Below are 22856 nucleotides of genomic sequence, written 5' to 3'. Positions count from 1 at the left end.
TTCTTCCCTGTACTGACCCCATCCTCCACAGCAGTACAGCCTAAAAGTAGCAGACCAGGTTAAGAAGTCAGAAAAAAAAAAAAAAAAACCACAAACCAAACCAACCAACCACAACAAATTCACAATTTCAAAGCCAAAGAGATATTTTTCAAGAATATGAAGATCAGAGTTAACTACTCTGCAAAGGTTTTCCTCTGTCCTGTTGGCATCTCAGTATTTAAAAGAAAACACAATACATCTGGTTTCAGTCAGTCAAGTGTCCTTTTAATAAATTCCTTAGCCACACTTCCCACTCCTTCCTCCCACCCTAAAATTTCAATTCACACATAAGCAGCAGATGACATAATTTGATGGTGTACAACATAATTTTTTAAATCTGCACTCTTAATACTAAGAGTATCAGGACTAGTTTTTGACGAAATTACCTAGGAACTCAGATGTGCTCATGCAAAAAAGCAGATTTTTATATACAGTCCCTATTCTTTTCTTATAAATTTAAATATTTTACAAAAATGCATTTTCAAAATGTATAAAGTTTAGTGAATACCCCAAATGTATCTTAAAATAAAATGTTATCTGATTTCAAAGGTTATTTCAACAATGAAGTCTAGAATTGCACCAGATAAAAGGCACTTGTGCTGTGTGATGTCTTGAGAATATATGTTAGTCTATAATACAGTAAAACAGTGTTGTCTTGAATTCATGCAGCTGTCATCAAGCATCATTAAAGCAGCCCAAAGAGATTGTGAGTAAACTTGATTCCACAGTTGTAAAAACATTTGCTACCGCTAAGTTGAACATACAGCGTTGTGCTCCAGCTCTGACTCTAGAATCAAACGCTACAGAAAAATTGCTGTCATTCATGTGGGAATTCAAACTACATTTCATTCTCTCATAAGTTACAAAAAGAAGTATGCCATTTAATTATGAAACCAAACCAGCAATGAACAACTCAGTGTTCAAATAGTTTGTGCCAATGAAAGTCTGTATCCAAAAAAAAAGCTAGGGGCTAGTTACTCAAGGAGCAGTGCATCATATTTTTGATTTCCACTTCACTGCTGAGATAAAAGCGCAGTCCTATTTGCCTTCATCTTCTCCAGCCTTTTCATTAAGTGGCTATTGGTCATCTCCATCTCTTCTATCTTATCCAGTGCTGTTCTTAACTACAAAATAAAAACAAAAGTTATGATCACTTTAACTGGACTTTCTACTGTTCTTGAACTTTGACAGAGGAAATTAAATCAGGAATACAAGTACCATATGCTTTCTAAGAGTACCACATAAGTTAAGACACAACTCTTTCATGATTGCAGTCAGATGAAGCAGAAGTCAACTATTAAAAAGATAATTAGGAAGCAACTCAAACATGAAACATGTACTCCTTCTGAAAGAATTAGGTGCTGGCAACTTTCTATTACACACTATTTAAAGGTACAGACCTCTCCACAACGGTTACTTGCTGATGGATATATATATTCCCATGGGTAGCAAACATGCCAGTCATGCAGCAGGTCTTAAGCAAGCATGACAAAAAGCTCAGATAAATACAGCTTCTTCCCAGCTCCCTGTGAGGTGTATGCTGGAAACTTCCCAGGCTGGTCCTTGACACAGAACATTCAGCTCCCCATTAATTTTTGCAGAAGAGTTAGTTTTAAATAGTGCAAGTTATCACATTTAGAAGAATATATAATTTTAGACCCTTCCTTTCAAGGAAGTACTGCATTGAACTGTCATTACTATTATTTTTATTTGGTACAATTGTCTTCTCAATACAACACTGATATACTCTGAGGCCTCCTCAGAAAACACTTAAAAGCTGTAACCAAAGATTACAAAAAATAGAGCTTGGAGGCAAAAGACAGAGCAGTCCAAGACGGAAAGGAGTATGGAGCTGAAAAGGAAATCAAATTAATTACCTCTCGCTGAAGTTTCCTCTTTTCAGCTTTGAGTTCATCTTCTACTTTTTCTGCATTTTCTGCTGCATTTTTATACCTTGCAACCTGCCCCTCAAGTCGTCCAATCTGCAAAGCCAAACAAGACGAAAGATTACTCAGGTGTTCCAGCCTGAGCTCACCTGCCACCAGCTGTTCTTCGCTTTCTGAAAAGCCACCATGACACAAGGCATCCTGTGAATTATCCTTAAGTGACTCCTTCTGGAAAAAGGAAGTTTAACTGTGTTAGCAGCAGCCATAATTACAAAGAGAGTTTTTAAAAAAACTAATAAAACTGTAAAATAAGTTGTGGGTAGAAACTCGGAATACCCTTGACTGTCTGTCCTCACTGGCAAGGGTCATGGGAAACGGTAGAGAATGGAACATAGCATAGGACTCAGCTGAAAGATATAGAAGGTTAAGAACTAAGCAAAGAGCTGGAAAAAGAAAAATCAAGAACTGAGCAACACATGGGATAAAAAACCAAACCAACCAAACCAAAACCAACAACAAAATGACACACAAAAAAACAACCCGGAAAGTTGAAAAGCAAAGACCAAATGAAAATGTATACAGCAGAAAGGAGACTGTAACTGTTATCAGGACATGATGCAAGAGGTGTTGAGCTCAAGCACAGAATTCAGCAATAAAGAGGGGGGGCTTGAGACAAAACCTGGCTGCAATCTGCAGCCCACTCACTGGACTATTACATCTATAGTTCTCCCCGATACCCCGAAATCCATAGAATGCGCTAGTAGCCTGTAGAGAGACCAACTATGCCCCTGTGATTCAAATCACAATCCTTTATATATTTTTAGGTGATCTACAAAGATGCTGAACTATAATACCATGTCACTGATTTGTAGACACAAAGCATAAATCAGTATGAGAAACATATCTACAGAAACAAATTCTTGAATTTCAGAGAATAAATGATGTACCTTCCAGTCTATACAACTTTCTTACAAGTAATTAAGCTACATAAACTGATTTTCATGAACTAGTACCTTTGGTTCCTCTTCATATTCTGCTGTACATTCACATCTCAATAAACTAACTCCACTTTATTTTCTCTTATGGTTAGACTATGCATAGGTATTGAATTGGACAATAGATGAAAAAATACAAATGTACTGTCATTCTGTGCAAACTAAAAAGATAGTAAATCAAATTATGCAATATGTTTTCAGTTTTTGCTTACAGAAGTATTATAAAAGTGTGCAGAGCCAGCGTAATGATAACAATAAATATGAAGACACGCACTTACGTTTTGTTCCAAGGTAGTTATATCTTGTTCAGCTTTCGAAAGCTTAAATTTGTATTCACTTATTTGTCTGTTGGCATCTCCTAGACAAAAATTGAGACAAACATATTAGTCAAAGCAACTGTTTATACTGGCAGTTTCCCTTTTAATTAAAGTTCATTAAAAAGATCATTTTATTGAGAAGCCCATATAAAGGTTTACAAAGACAAATGTTATTTCAGAAGTCTTTTTGGAGAGCAGGAAAAAGAAATAATTTTCCTGTTTGTTAGAGAAGGTCTCCCTAACATGTTGTTTAGAGAATACAGCTACTGTTTCTGTAAGAGTGTGCATTAAATCTCAGTTGTATAAATGAGATATATACACTCTTTAAGACACATATTTATATCCAACTCACCTCTCAAAAAAAGAGAATCAACACTAACCAACACACTGCAAAAATGGGTCAAATCACTACAGACACAATACCAGAAGCATTTGGCATTGACATGTGTAATAACATTCAAAAGATAAGGAGTACAAGGCTCAAACCTGCCTGACAAACGAAGGAGTTTTGCAAATTATTTTGGTGTTATATTTTAGCCCTGACATTGCCAGTGGTCTGTTCATGTTCATTGCCACAAGCATACTAAATGACAATCTGTCAAACAAGTTTTCAGCTGATGAAATAGTCTGCTTGAAATGGAAAGTAGCTTAGTGCTTCTGTGAAGGAACACTGAATATCATATTAAACTTCAATATTTTTTCATGTTTTGCTTCAGAGAATAACAGTCTTGTAGATTAAGTTTCTGTATCAGAGAGTCAACAAAATAAAAAAAATCAAGTAGAATATATTAACAAAACATCTCAGGCTGAAATTCTATCATCTAAAAATTGAAGTTGTTCAAGTAGTGGTACCCATTCTAGACAAGGTCATCAACTGAAAATAACTTCCCAGAATGTTATTTTTCAGCACTGAAAGAGGCAGATTTTTAAGCTACTCTGCAGCCAGAATTCTACTGCAGGGAGATATACCAAGAAAAAACACTAGCTGCTCAATTAGATATTCCTTCACAATACTACTACTACAAACCAATATAGGAAAAGAATATAGGAAAAGTAGCTGGAAGAGTCTGCTTCCTCTTTCTAGCAAGAATACCATTGAACAGCAACCATATACCTACTCTGCATTTCAATTAGCTGCAAGTCAGAACCATTCTCTAAGCCTATGATATCTGTATTCATGCCATCACTTCTAGAGTATTTCTGTCGCTCTTCTTCCAACTGCATCTTCAGTTTTCTAACCTGAAAAAAAAAAAGTATTCATTTGTGAAAAAGAGACTTCTAGAAGGTTCAGTGGTTGTCTATCTAAACATTCAACAGGGAGAAAGGCAGAGCAGTCCCCAGGTGCCGCTAGCTGTGGCGGTTCTGGTTGGGTGATCAGCAGAACCAGCCAGTACACCGTTTAGACTCTGAACACCTATGAAAGTAATTAACAATACCCTGCTGAGTTTACAGAAAGAATAATCCACAGCTTTTTGGGGATCCTCTCTTTTACTCCATTCAGAAGTAAGGTCCTAGGCAAGTCTGTGGTGCACAATAGTCTTAAATGGTTCAATTTCATGCTACAGTAGCTGTCTCAGGAATTTTACAGTAGTCAGGGGACACAGATCCCTCAGATAAGTCCTCTGTGTCTGCACTTTATGAAAGAAGTGGGAGCTACTTTTTTGATTCTATTATCAAAATACTGTCCTACAGATGAGCGGTACGAGAGTTATACTTGGAAAACTCCCATTCATTATATGAATCCAATATTTTAACAGTGATTTCTACAATTATATGGTGACAAATATGCATATACATCTTTATATATATATATAAAATAGCCTTGATTCAATACTGTAATTTATTTGCATTCTAAACCAGGTATCTACACTAAAATTAAGGTATATACACAGCAAAATCAGATGTAGACAACATGACTTTAAATTTGTAGTGTGTTCAACTAGAAGCCCAAAAACAATGTTATTATTAACAATTGTTCAATAGCTATATGTTTTCTTGAGTCCTCTCTTCTCAATAATGTACTGTATTAAAATACACCTACTTTGATAATATTATTTTTCTATTTCAGTGGCTGAAATGATCAAAGAAATAGCATCACTTAGCAATTGGGAAGCTCATGAGAACATCATTCCACTGACTTTAGTACTTCCACATAATACAAAATAAAAGAAAGAACAACTGTAAGTACATGCACTAATAGTTGAGTCAGCAGCAAGTTAGATTTCAGCTAACCAGTCAGTGAAATGAGGGTTCTTCACCATCTAAGATCAAAGTCACATGGATAAGGACATCTGTGAGAGGTGCTGATAATTTGTGGTAGCGAGCCAGGTAAGAAGTTGGGTATCATATTTTGCTTTAGCACTTAAATATTTGATTAAGCACCTTATGTGCTTAATATTTCTTTTTTGCTAATATATTAAAAGTCTGCAAAAGGATACAGAAAGGTCTGTTTCTGGAAAGAATAGCTTATTTTACCTGGGACAACAATTCCTCTTTTTCTCCAGCCAGTTTTCGTAGCCGGACATCTAAAACCAAAGAATCCAGTTAAAAACCTGAGAAATCTGTAACTAAGAACATATTTGTCACAACTTTTTGTTCATTTTCAAATGCTCTTCACAATTAAAGCTAATAGCGCTGGGAGCATAAAAATTTGGTATCTCACTAATAACAACATACAAATTAATAGCAGGAAAAATGGGATTTTTTTTTCATTCACACTATTTTAGTGTAACAAATTTAAAAGCAAGACCTCTGAGTTCAGTAATTCTTCAAAGTAAATTAACAACTGAGTGGTGAGTTGGTTTTTTTTTAATAATAATAAAACACAATTTTGTCCCAATATCTACAACAGCCATTTCCAACAAAGTTTTCTTCTCATTGTATACTCTTTTCCCTTCTTGTTCTTAAAAAACTGCTATGTTTTCAGAGAAGGCACTAAGCTTCCTCATATGCTTAGAAAGTTTGTAGAAAGTGTTCTCAAACCACAAGAAAAGCACTTGGGAAAGGACCCACAGGAATGTTGCACTATCTCTACCCAGTCAGAACATCAGTAATGGCTACAAAAGTCTGTCAAGCAACACCATGCTAAGATTAGAACAACTCCCTTGGAAATTGTAACTTTGACAAAAACAAAGCACAAAGACATCTGCATTTCACTATGATGGGGCCACAGCAGAAACATGTATCAAGTCTTATCTCTATCAAAACAAAAATATGTACAAATACAATGCAAGTCTATAGAGATATTTCTTTGCCTGTTAACTGAGTTTTACAGTAGATTGACTACACATACAGTAACTTGTTCAATCTAAAGATAAAAGCAAAATAAAATACCCCTCCCCCAAAAACCTCTACCTTTCTGTTGTCTGTGTCATTTTTTGAATGTTTTTAAAACTTTGGGTTTTTTTCCCTTCATGATTGTGATGAAACACTGAACTTGCTTTACACTAATAAAGGCAGAAGTATTTCAAGGAAAGGGAAAGACATACATTGTTTTCTGTAATGGAAATTCTTTCATTGATTATACCTACTTTTAAAGATTTTTTTTCATGAAACGCAATGAAAAACATGCTATTTCAAAAGACAAGGTATTTTCTGACAGCAGTAAAAGAGGAAGTGGAGCAGGAGATGGAATCAGTTACAAACATCCAAGCATATACTATTATTTTTTTACTGAAAAGATACAACAGTCTTTTTACTCAGCATTAAAAAAAAAAAAAAATTAAAAAGAAAAAAAAAAATCAACCACCAGCCAAACAACCAAAAAAGCACAAACCAAACATAAACAACCCCACAATCTTGAAAGTTGCGTAAACATCTACTCCAGAAGCATCACAGGTATCTTTCTGTGTCTGTAAATCACAACTAACTGTAAATAGGAGGGAAACAGACTTCAAATACTCTATAAAGTGTATTAGGATATTTTTACCTAGTGGTCCTTCTCCTGCAGATTCCAAGACTTGAGCAGCTTCCTGTGATACAACTGTTATTGCACCAACCACTGATTCATGGTTTACATCACCATTTGGTGTGCCATCTGGAATTATAACTAATCCATGTTTCTAAAAATACAAGAAAAAAAAACCTCATATAAGAGCAGTACTGAAATATAATTGGACAGAAAAGTTTTTAAAAAGCTTTTCAAGATGATCAAAACAGTTACAATGAAATGCAGCATTTATCTGACCCTAAGCTCAGGTTTTGAGACTGCACAAGAATAGTAACCATTTTTCTTTTTCATTGACCTTCATTTCACACCCTGTTCCTGGATTTCTGTTACTGTAAAGTGTCTGCTACCAACATACCTCTCCTCTCGTCATTGCTTCCTTCAGGTCAGCCAACTCCTCTCTGAGCTCATCTCGCTCATTCTTAATGCAGTCAAAGTAATCTTTCTGTCTTTCTAGGGCCTGCGTTCAGGCAGATAGCAAGAAAAAGAATGGCACAGAGAAAAAGCATATGACAGACAGCAGAGAGATTTTCTACAAGTAAATACGAAGAGCTCAATAAAATAGAAGTATTTAATATATATAAACATACATCTCTGATAACTACCTTTTACAAGTCAGATATGTAGCCTCATTGCTGCATGTTTGTCATGACATAATTTTTTCCCAGGCAAGCCTTAGTAGATTCAGCAATAGATTTTTATTTAGTGGGTTCTATTTTTGGTAGATTTTGATAAACTAAATCAAATACCAGAAGAGTAAGTGATTCTTCTTAATACAGGCACTCCGTGGCCAGAAAGAATATTTCCTGGAACTGAACTGGCAAATATCCTAAAACATCATGTCCATTGAACTAATTTTTCTACCTTTTACAGAGTATAGAAGTAGAAATCTTACTTCATAAAAGACCTTGGATGTAAAAGCCTGCCATCCAATACAAATACTAGTTCATTTACTACTTGCTTAACTACTACAACCAGTTTTTACTAAAAACAAAGCCATCAGTTTTAGAGGTAGGAAAAAAGCAGCAAACACTAACAGCACTATTTTAGCACAAAAAAAGTATTGCAGCTAAAATTACAATATGGACAGAGATGGGTTTGCCTACCTATGCTGGAGCTGTGTTACCTGGCAGTTAATCAGATATTTTCACTGAACTGAGCTCCCTCCCAGTATTCCATTCCAATTCAATACTGCATGCATTACAAATAATCCTGACCATACAGCAACTACAAAAGTGTACACACATTTTGCTGAGAAAACGATCCAACTAAACCTTATGTCATGCATGAATGTTTAGGAATGGAGTGATACCAAGAAAGAAATGAAGGTGTAAAACTTTGTGTTATAAACGCCCAACATAATTTAGCATACTGCAATTATTTCAATAATTATCTAGAATCTGTATACTAATGTTTTAATGCATTACTCTTAATTTCAACAGAAAAAATTAAGTGCTGTTGCACTTGATTTATTAGTATGGAAGCGTAACATTTAAAACACAGGTAATTCAAAATGCGTGAAGGCATTAGCTGTCACATCATCGTTTAACAATTCATAAACTGTCTCTATTTCTTTACACGTACTGGATCTCTAACTACATTACAAACAGTGTGATGAACTTTAATCATTAACTGGAATACAAAGTGATGTAAAGACACAAACACCTTTGCCATTTTCGAAGAATAGTGGCAGAGCTGGAGCTCGCTCACTTGAGAGAATGGACCCACAGATCCTGGGGGCCTGGCAGTGCCCTGTGATGCTGCTGACCTTCCCAAAACAGCCCTTCTATCCTCACCCCCTGTGCACAAGCATTGGAAATCAGAAAACTTCGATGGGGAAGAATGTGAAACTGATACAACCACATACCTTTAGTTATGGAGAAATTACTAATCAGTATTCAACACTGAAAAACTTTAGTAAAACTGCTTTTGTTCGTGTGCTCGGAGATTATGATACACGACATGAATTTTGTACTAAATATACTTTTGCAATTCTTCCATTGGGGCAGAGGGGAGAAATCATGAAAACTAAGCACTGCAGACACATTTTAACAAACCAGTATGGTTAACATTTGATCATTTGGCAGAAAGTATACTTGTCTGAGATCCTATTTTCTAAGTATTCCAAAAACCTCCATAAAACCTATACCAAACTCAGACACGTCATTGCTAATGCACGTACAATTTGGAGTCACCAAACATTAAAACAGCTGTATATTTCAGGAATATAACCTGGAAGTTCAGTGTCCTCAAACTGATCTAATTTAAGAACAAGTACAACTGCACATTTCAATCACTTTTGTAGCAACAGTACACTATATGAAGGCAAGTGTAAAACAGACTTGTGCTGTCTCTGTTCTGCTTGCCTCCCGTTCTTCCTCTGAGGCAGCAGTCTTGCATACATTGTAAAACTGGTTTAAAATTCTAGTTACAAACTACTTTGCGAAGCTTCTCAGAGACTTCTGAAGCTGGAACAGCGTAAAAATTAGCAAAGCTACTCAGTATCGGGGAGAAAGACTCAAAAACTGCGAGCTAAGAATAGACTGCAAATGTTTTCCGGTAATAGAAGTGAGACAGAAAAGACAGCATTTTTACATTTTAAGAACTAAAAGATCTCAATTCTGAGAAGGCAAAAAAAAAAAATCTAGTAATAGCGTTTACAAGAATATAGAAACTGGCAGGAAAATTTTGTCTGAAGGAAAAAAAATATCGTTTTTGTCACTTTTTATGAACATTATATAAACACTCTGTACGAACTCTGGCAACATATTTGAGAGAGAAAAAAAGTGCTTGCAGAAAAAAAATTGAACAAACTGAAACAGTTCAGAACACAAAGGTGAAGAGTAAGTATGGCAAGAATATTGTTAATTAAAGATTTAAAAAAACTTTCAGAAGAATGTTCAGAAAAAAATTTAAAATGTTGAAATATTATGATGGAAGAGAAGACTGCAGTGTGGATTGAAGGACTGAAAGGTGAAATAAATGTTGGTTGAAAAAAGACAGTATAACGGGGCTTTTTTAAACTGGGCACCATCAGTTAAAGGAGAACTTCTCAAAGTGACTTGAACTCCAGCAAATACAGCAATTTTCCAAGAAATCTGTACACGTCAAAATCCAGTGTAAAACTCAGAGAGAGATTACCCTGCAGTTACTAAAGGGAAAAAATGTTTTTCTAAAGACTCTCCATCAAACTCCCTCTCACCACCAGGCAATCTGCTTGTGCTACAGAACACCCACAAGTGCAGGGCCATGTTGTTATTGCCTATGATCAGATTACAAAATTATAAAATTGTGTGCATAAGTTTATTATGTTACAGATTCAATTAGTATTATTCATCTTTATGCAAACAAAGATGAAGTGGAACTCCTTTTCCACAGAGGAAAAACACTGCAAAATATTTGAAATACTTAAATTGGGATTGGCCTTCATTTCTTTGGAGTACACAGCATTCCTTGGAGTGTGGGGGCACCCATCTACTTCTAAAATGAAAAAAAATACCTTCCCCCCACATTTGATTCATACCCCTATTTTTTTATCTTTCCAATTAATTGTCTCCTGGAGATCAAACACCTCTTTGGTTATGGAGTCTATATTCTGCTGCATGCGTTGATTCTCCTGTAGTAAATAGGACGAGGGAAGAATAGAAAAGAAAAGGAAACAGAAAAAAAAGGCAAACATTAAAATAGAGAAAGGAAATTAAATAGTAACAGTCAACCAAAGAGTTATGAGCATGAAGTTAAAGAAAAGGGGTGCTACTAAGCATAACATAATATTTCCCTTAGGAATTAATGCAAGAGAGTGGTAATTAATTTTAGTCAATCACTTAATGTTGATGAGAGAATTTAGTGCAGGTGGAGTTATTTTTTTTTAGTAACAGTTCCCATTGCAGGCTGTGGGTAATATGCCTTTTCTTTAGGAAAATAATCACCCTGTGGCTATTTCCAGATACCTTCAAGTACTGTTTGGAAGTGAACAGCTATTTTAACAAGTGGTTTTATTAATATTTTACAAAAGAGAAAACCTCCTTGAAAGCATAAAGAAGAAAGTTTGAATCAAGCATCTGGGAAGTGATATCCAGCTGCTGACTGCTCTCTGGTACTATATTAATACATATCAAGTGTGCTCCTGTTTTATATCTAACACTGAATTCTGCTGTTTGCCCTGCAAACATTAATTATATGAATGTAGCGAAGAATTTTAGTTATGTATTAAGATGATATAAGAACTTCTAGGGCTAGAGATAACTTTTTGCCTTCCTAGTGAGCAAACTTGATTCTGCAAAAAGCTAAATGGCTTCAGCTAGATTATCTGCTAGAGTGAATAACTGGAGAGGTTAGTCGAATAAATGGTAAATATGGAAGAAACTGTCTTTACTTTTGAAGGGATGGCATGCATTTGGTGAATATTCAACACACATATTCTGCATTCTACCAAAGCACACATTCCAGACAGATCTATTACAGATTCTTGATTCACATACTTTTTTAAAAAAGCAAACAACCACAATCAAAGTAGAAAGCAGAAAGTGTTTTTTTTCCTTCACAGTGAAGTCAAAGAGAATCCAGAGCAAGTGACATAGCTACAACCAGAATTTGCCAAATTTTTGCTTGTCAGCATTAATCTGCAAAATCCTGCTGTTTAGGCTAATATTACTCCTTTTCTTCTGCTAGTAAGTCATATTAACTCTAGTTCATGAAGCATATTATTTTCTCAGTAGCCATAACAGATCTGAGACTTTCCATAAGCCTTTTGGAGTTACTGCATTACTGCCTGAAGAGCACAATCAGTGAAAACCAATATTATATAGCTCCTGAAAATTAGGTAGTAGAAATTTTGGCCCATACACTTAAAATCACTATTTTTTACTGAAAACAAAAGGCAATAGGAAAATCACATATAATTGAACCACAACTTACAGTGCTAGAAGCAAAATCAATAGGAAATGGACACCTGCATACTACAGACAATATATATCTTTGTGAACTGTTTTAAAATTAAGACTGATAACAGCTCTGGGATTTTAGGGCACATTTCTTCTAAAAACAAATCAAAGGAGGGAGAGGGGAAAAGAAAGTAACACAACATGCACCCAGCAACATGATTATGACCCAATAACACACTGACCAGTGTTTCTACATTTATGCTTGACTGGTAAGCAAACAAACATTAGTTCCTGCAAACTTCAGTGGCTGATGCTCACAGAAATCAGAAATAACTGAAAACAAAACTTTTGGAAAATCAAATAATATTATTTTGTAATATCCAGGCATCAGAACTACAGGCTAGACAAAAGATTTTAGCCATACAAACATTAGTTCTGCCCCCGCAAGGAAGGAAAGATACAAGTAACAATCATGAGAGGACTATGATTCTCACAGGAATTAATGATTTTACACATTCGAAAACCTTGCAGAGGCATTTTCAATTTTAGAAATTAAGAGAGATTGATAGCTTAAATTCTACCCACTCAAACAAGATTAATTCTTTCTTAAAAATGTAAGATAATATTTAAGCTCACTTCATGTATGATGGTTGGTCTCATTCAAATCTTACACCATATGTATTTGTGCAAGTTCTATCATACGCTATCTTATACGAACATACCTCTATCAATTCATCTCTCTGTCGAAGGCCCTCTTTAAGTTCATCCAGCTTATGCTGTAGAACGCTGCACGTGTGTTTCTGTCTTTCCAATTCCTATAATAAACAAATTAATGATTTTTATTTCTTGTTGGTTTGATACTAATTTCCAATATTAAAAAGTTAGTAATATCACTTAACATAACATTACGCATGAAGTTACTGCAACAATTTGAGAAATTCTACCTACTAAGTGTCTAATATTCACAGAATCGGTGTTTTGGGTAAGTTCTCCAGGTATTTACTATACAGAAGACTTTATTTAATAAAATTTAGAGTGGACAGAAAAGATGCTATAAAGATTTAAGCACAATATTAATGAGAAAAGCTCAGATATTGAATTTACATAAATATTGTTGGAAAAAACCTGCCACTCAGATCTTCCCTTTTCAAGAAAGTGGGACTGAACATGCCCTATTCTATTCAAATGCATATTTTATCATTAGTGTATTGCATTGATTAAATGCAATTAATTTGCATGTAATTGGGGTGGAGGTGGAAGGGTGGTGTGTGTGGGGCGGGTTGGGATGTGTTTTGGGGGGGTGGGTGGTGTTCAGGTTACTAGTGTTTGGTTTTGCTGGGTTTTTTGTGTGTGTGGGTTTTTTGGTTGTTGTTTTTTAAATTATTAATTTTTAGTGTGGGGGGGGTGGTTGGGGTTTTTTGTCTGTTTTGGTTTTTAAAACAAACAAACAACCCCCAACACAAACAAAACAACACTTAGATCTTTGGCCACTGAGATAGACATACTTTTCTACTGATCCAGAAGTTTTCAACTGTTCTTACTAAGTAATCCAGGCTTCTACAGTTTATCTTTATAATTAGAAAAAAAAAGGTCTTAATCAGTACCTTTGACTTCTCTTCATTCTCCCTATAGAACTCTGCTATCTGTTCTTCTTTCTCCTCAATGACATCCTTTAGAGTATCCACTTGGTAAACTAAGTTGTTTTTCTCATTGTCTAGTTGAGCATTGGAAACCATAGCTTTCTTGTACTTCTCTTCAACTTCAGCTAGTGAATCCTAAAGACAGCAGAAAGACTTACATTAGTTTAACTTTTTGATGCATTGTCATAATGTTAAAATACCACCATAATGCTGAAGAGCACTACCTGTTTTACAGTAAAATTACACAACTATTTTTGTTTCTGAATTGTAATTCATATCTTCTCTTTAGAAATACCAGGTCACAGTTCAATTTCCATTATTCAGGTTAAGTCACACACAGCAATTAAAAGTTATCATTATAAAAGTATGAGAACTACAAGATAATATTCCACTTGAATTTTCTGCTCTGCCACCTTCACAACTAAACTCATATGGCAGTAACATCACAGCTTTATTGTATTTTCAGTGCATGCACAAGAAAATAGTTCAGAATGAGGCAACAAATCTGACAGAGAGCACTCAGACAAGTGACTAAAAAAGATCACAGAAATCTCTCTGTAAGTAGCTATAACTTAATGTCCATTATTTGAGTAGTGCTTTATACTTTGAAGTTAAGGTAATCACACTTGAAGTAATGATTCTTTGTTTAAGAAAACATTTTCTCTCTTCTTCTTACTGAGATTTAGAAAGAAAAAAAGCAGCATGTAAAGATTGACACGCTTGATTCTCTACCTGAATGTGCACACGTGCCTTGTTATAAATACTCTCATGCAATTCTTTCACATTTACCGATATTGTTTTATCCTATTTTTTTCCTCAGTACTGTAACAAATGTCAACTATTTGTTCTGCATTGGAACAGGCTGCCCAGGGAAGCAGTTGAGTCGCCATCCCTGGAGGTGTTTAAGACCTGTAGATGAGGTTCTTAGGGACACGGTTTAAAGGTGGACTTGGTAGTGCAAGGTTAATGCTTGGCCTCAATGATCTTAAAGGTTTTTCCAACCAAAATTATTTTATGATTCTATTCAAATACTAGAATAACTATCACTCCAGACATTTTAACAAATGTCATTAATTCAATATGCATGCTTTTAAAAACACAAAAGTTGAGTTTGAGTCCTAATTTTAGAAGTGAAAAAAACACCAAACTATTAAGCCATTCCCTTTCCAAAGTAGGTTTGTGCCCTACTACAAATCCCCTAGTATTTAATGTAATCTATTATTTCAAAGCATGGGTAGCATAACCTCCATGTTTAATTTGTATTATGACACCAGAAGTACTAGCATAGAAAGGGCATCAGGCTGGGGTTTTCTAGAAAACAGAACAGTAGGACTAAGATACTAAGGGAGAGGATGGTAACAATCTAAGTAAAAAACCCAGCCCCAAAACCCTATTCCATGTTATAAATCCCCACTTTGAGAAAGCTGCCCTTAAAGTACATATGTTAACTTCTATAATTTTATCCTAGTCATGCATATTTATGTGTCTCTGTTCCATTCACTAAATTCTGGAATTTAGTGCTGGAGAAAAACAGTATCTTAGAAACCCTAGAAAAAATAACTTAAGACATACCCAGATAGACTACAGATCAGAAGAGACAAGAAAATGTAAGTAGTGAAAAGATAAGAAAAGTACCATTATCATTTGGGCAGCAGTAAATAGCAAACAAGATTCATGATAAGATAGAAGCAAATGAAAAAATAAAGGACATATGTAAGTACATTCCAGTAATTTTTAAGTTTTAGATTAAAACTGAAGAAACCATTTTTTGTGATGGTGGAAACATGACAAATCTTGTAAAGACGGGTAAAACAAAATGTCAGAGACAGTAAACCTTCCAAAGACTTTCAAAGAATAATTTGATTTAGAGAAAAAGAAGAAAAACATCAGGACTAAAATTAATGCTGTAGTCCTTTTGTGGGGATATATGAAAATTCAATGAAAAGTACAACTAGGAAAAAATTCCAATTTGACTTTTTCCGTGAGTGTGGTGAGTGGAGTCATGTTGTAATTTCAGTTCACAGAGATCTCTGGATACCATCTGCTCTGATCTCCTAATTCAACAGAGTCAACCAAGATCAGGCTGCTCACAGCTCTTCTCCAGTTCATTTTAAGTATCTCCAGAGATACAGAATGCAGAACCTGTCTGGACAACCCGTTCCAGTGTTTGACTGCCTTCCTTGTGAAAAGTCTTTTTCTTGAGGTCTCATTGGAATTTCTGTCCTTAAAATGCAACTTCTGCCTGTTGCATCTTGCCTTGTCACTGTGCATCTCTGAAAGGAGTCTGCCTGTCATCTTTACAGCCTCCTATGGGACAGCTGAAAACAGCAATGATACTGCCACCCCCCCTGCCCAAGGTTTATCAAATCCAGTTGTCTCAGCCTCTTACAGTATGCCATGTGCTTCAAGACTTCAGCCTTCAAGAGATGACTAAGTTGGGGCTTAAAAGATTGGATTAAAATGCTACTAATCAACAAGTTAATAGCGGAAAAAGTCTGCAGTTATGAAAGAGGAATAAATGGATTTTGAGACAGAAGAGTAAGAATTGCTTCCCAGGGGAAAAAAAAAAAAAAAAAAAAAAAAAAAAGCTATGCCTAAGAGTCTCCAACCAGCTAAAAAAAAAGGAACATTGCTAAGGCTACTCGAAAAGAAGAAACAATTCCAAAGAAAAGTATTACACATGTTCCCCACAGTTACAGAATTCCATGTAGTTTCAGTAACCTTCCAGTTTGGTGGGAAACAACATGGATTTGGAAGAATTTCTGAAGCACTTGAATGAGGCAGTGGAATGCCTAAGGATGAAGCAGTGGGAACAGGCTGGAATGAAAACAGATAATAAGGCTCTCCACATAACCTAAAGCTATGAAGAAATACCACCCACAATTCTTAGTAAAGTCAAAGGGCTATGCAAAGTAGCCTACTTGGCTAGAATAAGATGATTAAAACCCAGCAGACATCAAGAGAATGCTCTGTTAACTGCATAAAAGAAACATTTTGAGGAAAAAAAAAAAAAAAAAGAGAATTCTTTTCTAGTTGATGCAAGGGAATATAGAAAGAATCAATAAAACTGAATCAGACTGAGACATGAAAAGACCTAACTAAATCACTAAATCAGAACTATCCGCATTAGTAAAAAAAACCACAGTCTTTGTAGCACGAGGGATGGGCAACCACAGAGATAAAGTTAGCATGATTACATATCACTGTTACTCAGCCACTGGGAAAAAACCCAAACATTTAAAAGGAGTGTAAAGCAGGTATCCTAGTAACTCTAACATACACAAGACAAAACTGCTAAAGCAGAAGTTCGGAAAAAGGCAATACCTTCCTAATTACAAAGGGTTCCTGAAAGAATCTCTACAGGAAGATATTATTCAGTATTAACCATAGCATAAAATTCAATTCCATTTTGTAAGTCAAGCATAGATCAAGATCTTGCTGTCTGTTGCACACCTGTGCTCTTTGGTAACTGTAATGGATTACAACAAATAATAGCACATTAGTAATGATTCAGAAGAGTAGCCATGAGATGCTGGCAAATACGCAAAAGTGAGAGAGTTAGATTCATTCTGAAAATATGAATCTCGCATTTTATTCAAATTTAGTACAATCATAGCCATGTCTAATAATCTTGTAATCTACTGCTCTTTGAAGTCTTTTTAATATTCATATGGCAATATGATTAAAACAAGATGTACTTCACATAAGCATATAGCTATCAGATTCAAAGTTACTTATCCTCTAAAGAGGAAACAGTTTTTGCTACACTCAACAGCTCAAATTACACATCTTCTCTTTACTATACCATCTAATATGCTGTTTAATCAAAGAAATTCGAGGAAACTATTAAAAACATCACTGTTACGTGCTCTAGTACAAACAGCTGTCATTAAATTCAGTCTCTATATGGATATACAACAAATATGGAAAAATCTCTTTACTTTTACATGGAACCATTCACAATTAGGTTACATGAAAGAGAACAGAACAAATATCCTGAAAGAGATGTGGAAGCCACATCATTTGCTCTATTCAGTTTCCCTTCAACAGGGAGGGGAAAACAATAATACTTTAACTGCAAACTGCTAATTATGTGAAAACTTGCAAAAGAAAAGCATACACACTAATTTAAACCAGTCAAAAGACAGATAGACTTCACTAATCTAATATGAAAATATAAATCTATAATTTCGACAAAGATAATGGGATTGTAAGTCAAATATATATATATATATATATAAAATCCTTCATAATGGCAAAGCACTAAAACAACCTTAATCTTCGCCTGCATACCCAGGTTCATTTCAGCACATCTTTCGAAATTAATTTGGTTTTGCTTTCTAAGATGTAGTTTTGCTGAGACTTGGAAGACTAATGCTTAATTTCTTAAATTATTTGTCATAACTATTTCTTCCTCATTCAATACATAGTAATTATTTTGAGTATCCATTTACTTGCTAACAAAAGTCTGAAAAATATAAATTCAACCTCTCATTACCTTACAGGAAACACTTGCTAAAAATATGAAAATTTAATACTATTTTAACATAAACCAAATTATGAACACATGCTATCTCATTTACATTTAAAACATATCTTAATGATTTACTCATGTGACAAATTTAAGCTGATATTTTCTATGCATTAAAAGTTAGAGACATGCTTTAAAGAAATTTAAAACCTTGTTAGTAAAGCCTTATATAGTTAGTGGAACCAGTGGTATCTCCATTACCCCAAAACACCCATACAGAATGCATGCTTGGGAGGAGCCCTGATACCTTTAGTTCTTTAAGTCCCTGCATGTATCTCCCTTCTACATCGTGTATCTGGTCCTTAAGATCATAGATATCCTGCAGGACATAGGAATGAACCATTGCATAAGAAGTATGGGGAAATAATTTATAGTCGAAAAAGCAATAAAAGGTTTACATGCATTTCTGTCAAGTGCCAAAGCCTGCAATAATTCACAGCAATCATAGTTACTTCACAACAACCTGATGGAAATAAAGGTTTTGTTTTTATTCCTGAATCCAAGCCATCTCAAATAGGACAGAACTGTTTCAAATTCGACATAAACAAAGTCTTATTTTAATATATGCTAAACTGTTAACACTATAAATATTTATAAACAATTACTAAGATAGATACAGAAATATTTTGTGATTAAAAACTACATCATCCTAACTTTTTCTTAGTATTAAGAAATCAGAAGTTCTATAGCAAAAAAAATTCCTCCTAACCAAAAGTACAGTTTTAAACCAGCTCCAAATTCACTGAAAACAGTTTACCCGTAATTCACTGAGGGATGCATCTGGATCCACCAAACTGCTCGTGTCTCCACTTCCTCTCCTAGATGAGTTGCCGCTCAGAGGAGTTGCACTTATTGAGTTGCGAGATGATGGCTTAAAAAGAAAAAAACACTATATCAGTAATTATGCTGTCATATCCGGTGCACTTGATGTTGCTCTCTATAAATTGCTTCACAGTCATAGAATACTTCTCTCTCATGTTTACACCATTTCTTAATATTAGCTTATAGACAATATTTTACGTTGATTATTTTCCAGCACTTTTGTTGCTTCTTTGTGAAATGTTCATTTCCTTTGATGACTTATCAGTTAACATAACATTACAGGTTTGAGACTCCTGTTCAGAAGACTTTCATAAGGAGGCTGCTAGTGCTGAAAAACTGTAGAAGTTTCAAATATTTCTAAAAATTGTAATTTCTGCCACCCGGGACACAGAATAAAGTTTCCAGTGGAATCTAGCACATGATTTTTAATAGCCCTTGCCTGCTAAAATTCAACCTTTCCTGCTAAATACTTCTCACACAGTAAATAAATTCTATAAAAAATTAATACTTGCTAAACGTAAACTGAAGAATACAATTATTTCCTCAGGAAATGTAAGACACAAAGCACTAATATTTTGTAAATAACAAAATATATCTAAAAGGAACTCTGTAAGCTCCTAAAAATGAGTAAAATACTCTGCTAAAAATACACAACATTTAGACTTTTGAAACTGCTTCAATCCTTTTAAATTTATGGATGAACACTGACTTTCAATAATTTTTAAATTAAAAACTCTTACCCTTGAAAATATTTCTGAATGTGATTTTTCACTCTTTTCTTCTAGCTGAAAGAGAAAAAGGAAAGTGATCACAATACATATTTTCCAATGAGGCACTACTGAATCACCATCTTCTGTTCAAAGACACTGAGAAATATTTAAGAATGAAAAATGAAATAATGAAAAAAAAATAAAATCCAGAAGTTAGCATAGATTAAGACAGGAAAAAATATTCATCATGAAAAAGCAGGTTTTACCTCAATTGCAAAAATAAACGAACACTTGTAAAGAAAAAGTCAGAAACTTTTTCTTTAATATTGGTATGTGACTTCTTAAAAACTTTAAGTACTGAAAAAAAATTTGTTTTACTATTCAACACTTTCAACAGGGTAGTGACTACAACACTTGGTGGCACAACAAACACGAAGCTTCATGCAAGTGCACTTCAGACAATCAGTGGCATCAGTGTGAAACGTCCTACTTATTAGAAAACACATTTGTTCCTTTAATCTCTTTAGTGAAACCTACAGTTACATCAGGACGAAAAACAATTCTGGTAAAAGCTCAGAACTGAAGTGTACTAATTAAAAGCCACTCTCCAAATAATTTCAATTCATATTTTATGTATTGAAGCCTAAGCAAAAGAACTACCATCCCCCCTTCTTATTTAGGAGACTCATATTGCAAACGTTCATAGTAAATCTCCATATTTTCTACACTGCTATGAATTAAAATAGGTGGAATCAAAGGAAGACACTAATATGTTGCCATATTTTCTAAAACAAGTGTGCTGCACTGAGTATGGAATCTCAAATATCTGGCTTCTTTGAAAACACCTGTTTTTCTCCCAGTCCAAGGACAAGAGACTTGGAAATCTGCTACAAGGAGAAATGAATGTTACAAGATCTTTCATTTTCCTTCTATTTTGGTTTCTGCAGAAGGAACATCGCATTTCCATGGCAAATTCACCATCTCCAATGGTGTACTGAAATTGTAAATTGCAAATATATGTCACTACTGTAACGGTAAACTGATGTTACGACTCCAATTGATCTGAAGCATCCATTTAGAATAACGTAAATAAAAACATAATTCTGGAATCTAATAATACATAATAATAATAATGATTATGATAATAAAAGCAATTGAGAAAGTCGCAAAATTGCCAGTCTGAGCCTCCACATTATCTTTTAGAAGGACATTAAATCCAGAAAAGCAAGTTTATTAGAGAATAAGAAAATTTAAACTGCAGAAATGATTTGTCTCTGCCACACTTTGAGCATGTACAGACGATAAATATTACAATATTATTACAACATTATTACAATACCACAGTTACATACCACTATAAGAATATTAAATCATCTAACTGCAGAACCACACAAACAGTGGCGGTAAGGTACTCCAGAGGTCACCTAGTCCTGCCTCCCAAAGCCAAACTGCTGCCAAGAGCCCAGGTTAGCTGTGGCTTTATCCAGCCAAGTCTTGCCAGCTCCCGAGGCTGGAGGTTTTCCAGCCTTGCCGCAGCCTATCAGAGCACAACACTGACCTCCTTGTGGAGCTCCTTGCAGTGGCTCATCTGAACCTCTCAAGCTGCAACATGAGGCTGCTGCCCCTTCTTGTGCTGCTTGGTACGGGTGTGCAGAGTTTGGCTCTTGCTTAATGGAGGCCGCTGATCACCACGTAGCATCCTCTTGGCCCAACCCAATAAAGCCCAGTTCTCTCAACCTTTCCTCTTACCACATGTGCTAACCCTGACTGTCATTTCAAAGACAAGCCAAAGAACAAAAATGTCACTATTTTTTCCACTGTTAAACACAAAAGATTTGACCGCAAGCAACAAAAAGGAATTGGACAATGCCCTCAGACACATGGTGTGAACTGTTGGAGCTGTCATATGCAGGGACAGGAGTTCAACTCGGTGATCCTTGTGGGTCCCTTCCAACTCAGGACATTCTATGATTCTAAGAATTTCTAGAATTTATAGTAGCAATAAAGAGAAGGCAGCTGGGTTTGTTGTGAACAACGTTCAGACTAAAGGAATACACAAGAAAACCATCATGATAATTTTCCTGTACCACGGCCTGCTGACTTGGGATTCAGTACAAGAGCAGAGCCAACAATGAGAGTTCCAGTAGTGGATCCTGACAAAAAGCTTAATTTGGATCAATGAACCCTAAAATGCACCAATGAGGGCTCAGTTCTAAGTATTTATTTTTGTCACTAAAGCAAGTAGTAGTAGTACTCCAAAAATACACAAAAAAACTAGACACTTAATTTCCATAAGAAAAAACCCCAGCCTTTTAAATTTAAGAGGTGCTTAAGCTCATCACACACACAAAATGTGAAGCATTAACGCTTATCACATGCTCCTAGCAACAGGCAAAATCCCCTTCAAAATAAATAAAGCAGCATGCTTTTTAAAAATTCAGACTCCAGACATACTTATACAAAAAATGTCCCCAAATCTATTTGCTATTAAATAACTCTGAATGCTTTCACAGCATTTATTATTTCAAAGTATGAAAAGAACATCCACGGTTAGTAAATTTGCTGTGTTCACCACAGTATGACAAGTAGCATTGCACTCACACTATTCAAATCTTGGACGTCATCTGCATCGGAAACAACGCTTCCCCTGCGGTTGGAACGACTAAAATAGTCAGCAGCAGTTTCACTTTGATCAGAAAAATCAGAAGACTTCAAAAGATAAGGAGAAAGGTGAGAGAGAACTGAAGACGATACCACAGAATGAACAAAAGTTTATTTAGAAAAAAAAAAAGTAGTCCAACAAGCAAGAAATCCTAAGTTAAATCTCCATTATTGCAATTTATTCTTGGTTTTCTAACAGTTTAACAGGTGTAAAAATCTTAATTATTCTTCTAGAAGTTTGCTATTTTAAATGTGTCTACATGAATAAAATGTGTGCCACACTGATATGAATATTTTAGTCAGCATATGCATTGTTTTTAAACACTCTCTTCACATGTTTGTTATTCTTATAGTTGACAGTATCTAAAATGAAGAGCAATGAACATTTATTATTGTTTCATTTTCCTCATTTGGAGTAAAATAAAA

At 35.0% G+C, this 22856-nt stretch overlaps 1 protein-coding gene across 14 annotated transcripts in view; it reads right to left on the bottom strand.

The window, feature by feature from the left end:
- Positions 1-242: 242 nt before the first annotated feature.
- Positions 243-22856, bottom strand: part of LRRFIP2 (LRR binding FLII interacting protein 2) — a 55915-nt gene continuing 33301 nt past the window's right edge. For 3 of the 14 annotated variants that reach the window (XM_065830434.2, XM_065830435.2, XM_065830436.2), the window contains 14 exons: positions 22371-22478; positions 19800-19844; positions 18995-19108; positions 18485-18556; positions 13671-13841; positions 12789-12881; positions 10707-10799; positions 7542-7643; positions 7166-7298; positions 5713-5762; positions 4356-4476; positions 3199-3278; positions 1917-2021; positions 243-1163 (listed from right to left, as the gene is read on the bottom strand). In XM_065830434.2, the coding sequence (XP_065686506.1) occupies positions 1053-1163; positions 1917-2021; positions 3199-3278; positions 4356-4476; positions 5713-5762; positions 7166-7298; positions 7542-7643; positions 10707-10799; positions 12789-12881; positions 13671-13841; positions 18485-18556; positions 18995-19108; positions 19800-19844; positions 22371-22478 (1398 nt within the window). In that variant the 3' untranslated portion in view covers positions 243-1052. The remainder of the gene's footprint in view (positions 1164-1916; positions 2022-3198; positions 3279-4355; positions 4477-5712; positions 5763-7165; positions 7299-7541; positions 7644-10706; positions 10800-12788; positions 12882-13670; positions 13842-18484; positions 18557-18994; positions 19109-19799; positions 19845-22370; positions 22479-22856) is intronic. The other 11 variants (XM_065830439.2, XM_065830437.2, XM_065830445.2 and 8 more) reach the window with 11 other exon arrangements.

Source organism: Patagioenas fasciata, chromosome 2 (genome assembly GCF_037038585.1).
Source record: "Patagioenas fasciata isolate bPatFas1 chromosome 2, bPatFas1.hap1, whole genome shotgun sequence".
Taxonomy (NCBI): domain Eukaryota; kingdom Metazoa; phylum Chordata; class Aves; order Columbiformes; family Columbidae; genus Patagioenas; species Patagioenas fasciata.
Note: the sequence above shows the minus strand (reverse complement) of the source record. Positions and strands in the feature narration are given on the sequence as shown.